Raw genomic sequence first — 10,820 nt, forward strand, 5'->3', positions numbered from 1 at the left:
TATTTTTTTTAAGAAAATGACAGATCGTTTCTCCAGATAAGCCCCTTATTTCTCGGCTGGGATCGTGTAGAGCCCTTTGAAGCTGCATTGACACTGCAATTTTGACCTTGAAATCGTTGGCCACCTTTGAAGTCCACTACATGGAGAAAAATCCTGGAATGTTTTCCTCAAAAAACTTAATTTCTTTGCGACTGAAGAAAGAAAGACATGAAAATCTTGGAAGACATGGGGGGGAGTAAATTATCAGAAAATTTTTATTCTGGATGTGGACTTATCCTTCAAGGAATTAAGTCTTGTTTTCTGAAAATATTATCAACATTTTGTTAGTTTTTGCTTAAAACAAGAACAAATGGGGTAAGAAATTGCCAAGAAAATGCCAATGTGGTAAGAATGTTTAAGATTGAATAATTATCTTTATTCAAAGGGAAATCAAGATTATTTTTCTTGCCCTATTGACAGTTTTTTTTGTTATTAAACAAGACTTAATATCTGAAGTCATTTTGCTTGTAAAGAAAATGTATCTCTTGATTTAAGAATGTTTAGATATTTGTAAAGGAAAACAAAACATCATTTTTTGGCGAGCATATGTTGTAGACCAAAAAAAAAATTAAAAAGGACATGACGGTGAGGACAGAATTTTTATTTTTGGGTAAAGAATCCCTTTAAAAAAAACTAATTACAGATCTAAGCATTGCTCCAGGCACAAAACCTTAGATTTACATATGGGTTTACAGCTTCACACCTCCCTTAAACTCTAGCCAACACCTATATTGTGAAATTAACCACAGTGTAAGGCATCCTGTGATGTCCCATTACAATCCAAGAGCTGCTGCAGAGCTTTTTTGTACCAGTAGATTATGATTTTCAGCAAAACACAGTACACACAAGTCACCTTCCTGTCCAGGGACCCAGTAGTCGGGCTTATGGGATCGAGGTGAAGGCCAACAGTGTGGGGATTTGCAGATAGGGAGGGTGTGGGGATTTGGGCTTAACCTTCACTGATCTTACACACTAGCTCACAAGCTACAAGCTCTGGGACTCAAACAAGATGAATGGCATGAGGGCAGAATCGGTTATCAAATGAACCCCTGAACTTTCAGCAGGAGAATCAAGTATATCATGTAGATGTGACGTGAAGTACTGCGATTTAAGTGGTACAGTATTAGTGTAAATTGTACCAAAAAAGAGTCTCAAAATCCCACACCGTCCAAGAATCACGAAACCTAGATGATTTACATAAGATTTCCATGGCCCAGAGAATAGCAAATATTGTTTTTGCATTATTCTGAATTGCATTTAAAAGAATAGAAAAACGTGAGATTTTTGCTTACCTTGAGGTCCTTGGAGTTTGGCTTTCTTAACTGCAAGAAAAAAAATAAAAGTGGTCAGAAAGACAAAATAATTACATAATCATGCTAAGAGTTATATACTGTACATTGGCACAAGTTTAGGTAAAAATGTACACAGAAGAACACAAAGGAAGATAATATTTTCATAACAGTCTTGGTGACTTCCATTGTATGAACCAATAAATACTCAAAAGAGAATAAGTCATACAGGTTTGGAAAACCATAAGAATGAACAAATATTTCTTTCTTTTCTTTTCTTTTTTTTCAACAATTCCAGTGCACTCTGTACTTGGATTTAATGAGTAATTTCAAGCAAAAAAATAAATAAAAATACTAAACATAAACAGTGATGAAGACACTATGTTCACATCTTCATTTGATACATGTTATCTAATACATAATTCTATATGTCCTATATACTGAATGGAGTCACATGTTTGTAAAATCTTTTCTTAACAGCCATACAGACATTACAAATACATACAGTGAATTTATTAACTGATATTTTATTTTTTGTTTGTTTACTAATATTTTCTTTATTTGGTTGGTTGGTTGGTTATTTGTTTATTTATTCATTCCTTTTTGTTTGATAACTTAGACCAGAAGAGTGAAGGGAAAGCAATTCAAAAGTAGGCTTGATCTCATGATGAACCTTATGAAATTGAAACAACAACATTCAATTTATCACAAAAAAAAGTGATATGCATATAAATATGTCATCAGGGTAACATTACCTATTCAGCTAGCACACGAGGAATCTATGCTTTACCGACTGAATGGCTTTTGGATAGATATAGGATTATAAAAAGACTAGTGTGTAAATGCCTTCCAAGACTGACAGCAATCAGTTTAAAAAAAGGTGGTTTGACAGCCATACAATAAGACTAAAGGCTGATTTATACTTCTGCATCAGGCCTACGCCGTAGGCTATGCGTCAGTTTTCATTTATACTTCTGCGTCGTTGTCCGCGTCAACGTGCAGTACACATGCAAACCGCTAGTCTGCAGTGTCCACGGGCATGTTGCTGGTGTAACCCGCAGTACTCCACACATGAGTGGGAAATCATGAATGAAGCAACTGATAAACATATATTAGAATGGACTGAAAATTCTAAGCAAATCTGAAATGGTCAATATTTTCCAGCAAAAGTTAGCTTTTGTTGTAAAACAAAACAAAACAAACAACAACAACAACAACAACATGATCCCTTCAAAAGTAAAAACTTTCAAATGCATTTGTTGCAAAACAAAACAACTGTAACATTATAAATTTATTTGCTGTCACTTTTGATAATGTATCTTTTCATTCATCTTTTCATACCCCACACTTTTTGTTTTCAATTATAATAATATTTCACAATATTACTTTTTTTTTTACTGTATTTTTGATCAAATAAGTGTAGCCTTGATGAGCATAAGATAATTCTTACAAAAAAAAATACAAAATATATGAAAAAAATCATAATTATTGCAAACTTTTGAAAGGTAGTATAACCCAGGAAGTGGAAACAGTGTGTCATTCAGTGGTGTGGTGTGTATGGATGACTGGATGCTGGATGACTGGACGGAGAGAGCAACAGATGGACAGAGGATTACATTTACAATCCCTCCACTCACTTCAGTGTCAGACACTCACTCACTCTATACCTTTGGAGCACAACAATTAAACTTAAGGAGTCAAATCATGACATATCATAAATGTTTATTCTTTTTTTGCCCTCTGAAGAAGGTTTCTTCTGACATTTAAAATTAAAGAGTCCTTTTTTGCTGTTGGGGTTTAAGCGGATGTTTTGCTATGTTAAATTGACCTGATTTCAAAAGATCAAAGAAAATGTGATGGATATGACCACTTCAAGATAAATGGCAATACAGGGACTGTCTCTTTTCTTAAGTCAGTCTGCCACAACATTCAAAGCCTGTTTTTCCTTCCACAATGTGATGCTTCCACCATGAAAAAAAAAGTATGACTGTGACTTTATATTTCACAAATCTGAGTAGGAGTGGGCGATGACCAAAATCTTATATGACGATATGCGTAATTGTATTTCACGGTAATGATATATATATATATATATATATATATATATATATATATATATATCATGATATTGTTATTTTTGCTTTAAATAAGGTCTTTATACCATACAATAGAAATTTCATAATTCTTGTCGCCAGTGTCAATATCACAAAACTAATATTAGCCTAAATTAAAAAAAAAAAAATCAAGCTCACTGAAGACAAGTAAACAGTCAGCAATTAAATAAGCATAAGACTGCTGTCACTTTAAGAGCTGCCCGGATCCAATATACCGTTACACGTTTTCTTTCTCAGCTATTTGCTTTCATTTCAGACCTATATTACGGTGTTTACGAGGATACTTGCAAAAACGGCAAAATGGCACATACCAGTGTGTGTATTTAGGCCTAACCGTTCAAGGCCTATAAAGCAGCAAAAATAACTCCAATCAATACTCCCGCGCTCTAGGCCTATGAGCACAGTCTTCATGTGCACGTGCATCTCTGACAGCGCTCAGAAACAGTCTCTCAGACAGTGCATAAGTGCACACAGTAAAATTAGTTCTCTTTTGCTGCTGATTGCTTTTCAGTGGCTTAAATCAGTTGTTTTTAAACCACAATACTTAGAAATGCATGTAAATTAGTTTTTGTGACCACATAGCACAGCAATATTAACGTGAACATGTAACCGCGATAGAGAAGATAGTCCAAAATCTTTACGGGTTAATCGTGTCTTGATATAGATATATATATAGATATATAGATATATATAAAACATTTTGAGACAAAAAGTTGCAATTACCTTATTTTAGTTTTTATTCCATGGCAGAAAAAAAAGAGATGTTAGCACAGAATTTAAAGAGAAAAAAAAAGTCAGAATTGAAAGAAAAACTCAGAATTGCGAAACAGAAAAGTCATAATTGCGAGATAAAAAGTTGCAATTACCTTTTTTTATTTATTCTGTGAGGCAGAAAACGGTTTGCATGGGTTTCCAATGGGACTGGATCTCGAAAAGTGAGTGTTACATATGAGAAGTGAGTCTGGCTAAACATGAGCTTGCTAAAACAATGCTTAAATAGTGATTTATAGCCAAAATTTAAAAAAAAAACTACCAGGTGATATTGACACAACATCTAAAGCAAAAAATACTAATTTACGTTTCATATTGCAACTGCAGTCTTGCTTGCTTACTAAATTTAATTAGATCACCATAAAATAATAGCAAGACAATATTAATGTCCTCGTGAGCTGCACACTAAAACCAACAAAACAGCACATCCAGCGTAATCTGATTGACAAACAAATAACTCGTATGACTCTGGCATTTAAAACTCAGAAGGTCCCATTCTGAATCAATCTAACAAATCTTTCACTGAACAAACTCATTTACAGGTTTGCGAATCAATCTGACTCACTTACTCAACTACACACCATCAATGCTTGCAGTGAAATTCTGTGCATGTAAGGTTAGTGAAGCTTCAATCAATACCATAATGGATTAATTTCTCATACGACATTGAATAATTAAAGATTTATAAAATAAAACATTAAAACATACATACAACCAGACAATACACTCTGTAATTAATCCTGCAAAACAATAACCGAATGCATTCTCTGCTTGCAATAAATGATTCAGCGCACTAACATCACCTTCATTCCCCCATCAGGGGGTCACAATGAGTTTGCCAGTGAATGCATTTACATTTACATTTAGAACGCAGTACAGATGTAAAACCCAGCCATGCATGCATGCATCATAAATACACATCTGTAAGGCTGTAATAAAGCCGATCTGACAAATGTCTGCAAACGTACACCAATTCAATTATTCGGCAAAGTCACAACAAACGTGTCTAGAGATCGGACCGAACCGGACACGCTTAAGTCCACGTGACCCCACACGGCCGTTCTTTGTGTCCGTCTTACGTGGGTGCGTGGAGATTGCTCATTTGTGTGTGTATTGACATCACCATGGAGATAGGCCTTTTGTCTGAACAGCAATAAATAAAGAAACAAAACCGTGATCCTGATTAAAGAGGCGGATGGTGAGTCAGAAAGGCCAGAATGCTTCTTAGGTTAATACATGACGGAGGACGATATTTGGAGGATGTCATCAGCTCAACATCAGTTCTTACTGTACATACAACAACCTGTGCTCAGTTCAGGCTGTCCTTCTGCACCCTACCCAGTGTTCACTGCTTCCTACACTGAGAAGGGGAGATCTGTAGAAAATCACTTCACTGACAAACGTGGTTATTTGGATAACTGTGGACATTTTACACAGTTAAGGCATTTTATGTATGATAACTATACTCCTGTAAAAGAATCTAAATAAATTAAATAAACAAATATAAAATAAATACAAAATTACAACACCCTTATAATGTATATATTATATAAATATGTATTTAATATTGATTTAAGATTAATACACAAATTAATATAAAACATGGCATACTAAAAACCATAAATAAAAATATAAATAATAAATAATATTTGAATACATTTGTAATAAAAGGTCATTTAGATAAGCTTTTTTAGTAAATTAATACTTTCATTCAGCAAGGACACATTTAATTCATCAAAAGTGACAGTAAAAACATAATATTTAATGTTAAAAAAGATTTCCATTTCAAATAAACACTGTTCTTTTGACCTTTCTATTAATCAAAGAATCCAGAGGGGGGTGGTGGGGGATGTATCACAGTTAGTTATATTAAGAAAAATGAAGCAGCACAACTTTTTTTTAAATTGATAATTATAATAAATGTTTCTTGAGCAGCAAATCATCATATTAGAATGATTTCTGAAGGATTATGCGACACTGAAGAAGACTGCAGTAATGATGCTGAAAATTCAACTTTGTAATCACAGGAATAAATTACATTTTTGGTAATATTCAAATAGAATTTTTTTCCGCAACATTACGGTTTTCACTGTATTTTTTGATCAAAATAAATGCAGCTTTGATGACCAAAAGAGACTTTTGCATTTGTAAACATTTCTTTCATCATAATACATTATATTATTAATTTTTTTCAAGATTTTTTGTCTTCTTTTCGGTGCAATGACAGCAGCACTCATGCTGGCATGGAGAAGTTTGCAATTGTATTACATCAGGTTCAGACACATATTGTAAATACTGTTTGTGTGTCCAAATACTCAAATCCTCCTGTTCCAGTTAAGTTTAAGAAAGTAGGGGTGGGCGATATGAGCCAAAATTCATATCACGATATTTTACACTGTCCAGGCGATATTGATATTATATTGCGATATGAGAAAAAAAAAATTACAGGCAAAATATTTTAACCTTATATAACAAAAAAAAAAGTGAGGGATTGGACATAGATTTGAAAAGTATTTTTTTATTGTGCCAAGCTGTATTTTCAGCATCATTACTCCAGTCTTCAGTGTCATGTGATCCTTCAGAAATCATTCTAATATGCGGATTTGCTGCTCAGTAACCATTTCTGATTATTATCAATGTTGTAAACATTTGTGCTGCTTAATATTTTTGAGGAAACAATTTTTTCACGATTCTCTTATGAATATTTGAAATTGTCCTTAGTGTCAGAGCGCTGGAGTTCGTTAGAAATAAAAAGCAGCATCAGTTTTCTGACATGGATTTGTCGTGTCGTGTCGCGTCGCGCCGCATCCACAGCAGAGAACATCACTGGGTTCTATTGGTCTGGTGTAGACACGTTGTTTTTGGTATTTGTGAATCTTAAGTATATTCATAATCTGCTTTACGTTTACCTGGCACTGGAAGTCATTTCACAAACTTGTAACTTTTATGCTTGGAGCAGAACCATACGCCGTTCATTTATATTTTTTCTACATGGCTCCCTGCAATGAATACAACGCTGATTCTTCAATCGTGCCATCTAGTGGTCTGTTATTGTTATACAACAACAACTTCTACAACTGATAACGGAGCGCTCAAGCAGGTACTGCGAGTCATGTTGAGGTAATTAAAATATGTCAAATTCATATTTTGCGCTCAATTATTTACTTATCAGTCAAGTGGCCGCATGATAAGCGGGAAAATTACGTAGTGTAGTCTTTATCACCCTGCAGAGGTTTCTTTTGCTAAATAATCTGCTGACTCGTTCATTTATATTTTTTCTACATGGCTCCCTGCAATGAATACAACGCTGATTCTTCAATCGTGCCATCTAGTGGTCTGTTATTGTTATACAACAACAACTTCTACAACTGATAACGGAGCGCTCAAGCGGGTACTGCGAGTCATGTTGAGGTAATTAAAATATGTCAAATTCATATTTTGCGCTCAATTATTTACTTATCAGTCAAGTGGCCGCATGATAAGCGGGAAAATTACGTAGTGTAGTCTTTATCACCCTGCAGAGGTTTCTTTTGCTAAATAATCTGCTGACTGTACACGATCCCTCAGTTTGGGAACCACCGGACTAGGCGATTTGCGCTCTATTAATTTGGTCTGTTATGATGCTCTATGTGATTGATTATTGTTTCTATTGTGTTTGACAAAAGCGTTCAGCTTCGACTCTTTATCGTCATTTGTGTTCAAATATGCAATGCATACCCAATTGAACAAAACTATATAAATGCAAAATTTGAATTCATGAATATATAACGGTATCCACAGTATAGCAAAATCAATATCATAGAACAACAATCACTTTCATACCGGTATAGCGCCCACCCCTATAAGAAAGGACACTGAGGAAACTACAACACATTCGAAACCATGCAGAAAGGCTTCTAAGTTTTCTAACTGGTGATCCACAAAGCCAAACTTCAACTGCAAGCACATTTCGTGTGAGTAAAAGGTGTAATTTGTGAAATCTGAGGATACTGTAAGTGTGATGAGAAAAGAGCTGTGACCTTTTAAACCTTAAACCAATGAAATAAAAGCTCTTGTGAGACACGCTGAAGAATTTAATCACAGTCCGGTTCCTGCACAAACATTTCCTTTGTCTCTCTGAATAATTGACTTGTTTGGAGATCCTCGGTGAACGTGTTTCTTATGCAAATGTTTATATCTGTGCAAATCTGCTCGTCTCCACTGATTCTTTCTGCTTTACTTGCATAGCCTCAAATATGTCACTGTACATCAACACAAGTTCCTGAGGAAAGGAGGCGTTGGGGGTAAAAGGCCTGTATGGGTTCCCTTTAACGAGGAAGGAAAGTCAAACACCTTTTACACACTTCATGCTTCAAACTAAAACTCTTCCACAGAACATGTAGTCCGCATGTGCTTCTTTTTAAAGCTTGTTTCATGTATTTTCTTTTGTCAAACAGCCCAGTCACTGTTTAAATCACATTAGCCTGCACCTCTTCATAGATGAGGATGAGCAGTCAGTGCACTCAGCCTTCAAGCCACACTGTGTGGACATTAAACAGAGACACTTTCACCAAAGACAGCAATCAGCAAAGCAAGCACTGCCACTGGAGCAGATTGAGCGTAGATAAGAAAGAGAGGAAATGATGGAGATGTTGATCTGCAACTGGCCGGTGACCAAAGATAAAAGGAGTATGTGTGTCTCTGAAGGAGTATGAGAGCACATGACACACAACGCTTCAGATCTGCTTTCCTTCAAGAGGGCCTGATGAGCCAGCGGCATTTACAAAATACAGCATGTTAATCAATCGCTAAATATAGTATTTAAAATATTTAATTAACATGATCTATTAATATTATATCAATAAATTGTATTACAATTTATATTATATCATAAATGTTAGTGTATGTTTATAGATAGATAGATAGGATTCAATAGAATTCTATAGATTAAGTTACTTTAAATAAAAAGATAAGTAAACAGATGCCATTCATTTAATTAATTTTTAATAAATGAGTATTTACTTTATATAATTAGTATTTACATGTGTGTATTTTGTTAATAAAGTGATTATATTTTAATTTTACATATGAAGAGATCAGATGCAAAAGCCTCTAAATGCTGTCTGAAATTTTCTTCTAAAATGAGTATTTTTATCAGGCCCCTATATTTACATTCAGTTATTTCACCTTAATTGCATAGAAAAGGACCTATACATTGCCATTACTGAACCTAAACATAGGAGCCTGATAAAAATGCTCATTTTAGATGAAAATTTCAGATGGCACTTAGAGGCTTTTGCATCTGAACTCTTCATACATACACACACATATACATATATATATATATATATATATACACACTAATGAAGTAAATATGAGTAGGGCCTAAATAATAATGATTAAATATGAATTAAAAATTACTTAAGTGAATCTACAGAATTTAATTAAATATATTAAAAGATACAAACAAAATTCTTTATATTTACATACATATACACTATATTTTACACAATATATATTTAAAATATATAATATATTGACATGATAATATTTTAAATGTATATATACACGCATGCACACACACACATACATATATTATATATTTAAAAAATTATATAATAAATATCATATTATATGCAATTTTACAATATTATACACACTATAATTTCCAATCATCAATTTAGTATTTTTAAACAAATTACACTCCAAGTTTTCGCAAAAGTCAAATTAATTCTTTATTTCCCTTATTTGCTACTAAATTGACTTTAATAATATTCTGAATAACGCCAACACCAAATTGTTTTTTTTTTCCATATTAAAAAACTATTAGACCTCAATATTTTGTAGAAATCTAGAGTTTGAGCTGCAAAGCTGCATTACATCACGACGCCAAACAGCTGCTTCCCCCAAACTACAGCATACCTATAGCAAACCTCTAATTATACACCATTTCAGCCTGCTTGATCGAAAGACATTGTATACTACTCCACGAAAACGGCAAACGTCTCAGAGAAAGTAAATAATAAGACGTTTATAGTTTTAAAAACATCGCTCTCGCGGCTGAACTTTTAAAGAAACAACACACCTGCGGAGTCTGTCTGCGTGCTGACAGGCGCAAACACATGCAGTGAGGCAGAACACAGAGTTAAACCAGCACGCACCTCTCACGCAGAGGAGAGACATGGCAACCGAAGTTTCTTCCTCTTGGTTAAGTCCTGTCACTGCAATAAGTTCTCAGCTGTCCGGTGACATGTCAAACGAAGTCACAAGTTAGTTCCTCGTCTGAGCGCACTACTGAGGCACTCTATCGCACAGCTGACACGGATGACCCAACGCCATGATCGAGCTGGATGTGCAGAAACTCTCAGAACAGGAGGCGGGGCTGGCAGGGATTTAATGACGTCGGCATTGCCCCTGACCCAGGGGGCGGGCTTTGCTGGACTGTTGACCAATGGGCGAGCTAATGGGTGTGGCTTATGACTGCTAGGTGAAGGAACAGGTGTGATGCTGACCTGTTGAGAAAACTTGGATAAATACAGTCAAATCTGGCCTCATTGACATTCGGAGAGAAAAACATCCTCATGCTTTACAGTTTACTTGGTCTAACAGTTCTGGTTCACTTAGATCT

General features: G+C 34.8%; 1 protein-coding gene across 8 annotated transcripts in view; it reads right to left on the reverse strand.

Annotated features, from left to right (window-relative positions):
• Positions 1-10,552, reverse strand: part of unc13bb (unc-13 homolog Bb (C. elegans)) — an 87,563-nt gene extending 77,011 nt beyond the window's left edge. For 7 of the 8 annotated variants that reach the window (XM_016247215.1, XM_016247218.1, XM_016247214.1 and 4 more), the window contains exons 1-2: positions 10,354-10,552; positions 1,332-1,361 (exon numbers count right to left, since the gene is read on the reverse strand). In XM_016247215.1, coding sequence (XP_016102701.1) covers positions 1,332-1,361; positions 10,354-10,375 — 52 coding nt within the window. In that variant the 5' untranslated portion in view covers positions 10,376-10,552. The remainder of the gene's footprint in view (positions 1-1,331; positions 1,362-10,353) is intronic. The other variant, XM_016247212.1, reaches the window with a different exon arrangement.
• Between the last annotated feature and the right edge of the window lie 268 nt (positions 10,553-10,820).

Source organism: Sinocyclocheilus grahami, unplaced genomic scaffold, assembly GCF_001515645.1.
Source record: "Sinocyclocheilus grahami isolate Dianchi unplaced genomic scaffold, SAMN03320097.WGS_v1.1 scaffold828.1, whole genome shotgun sequence".
Classification (NCBI taxonomy): domain Eukaryota; kingdom Metazoa; phylum Chordata; class Actinopteri; order Cypriniformes; family Cyprinidae; genus Sinocyclocheilus; species Sinocyclocheilus grahami.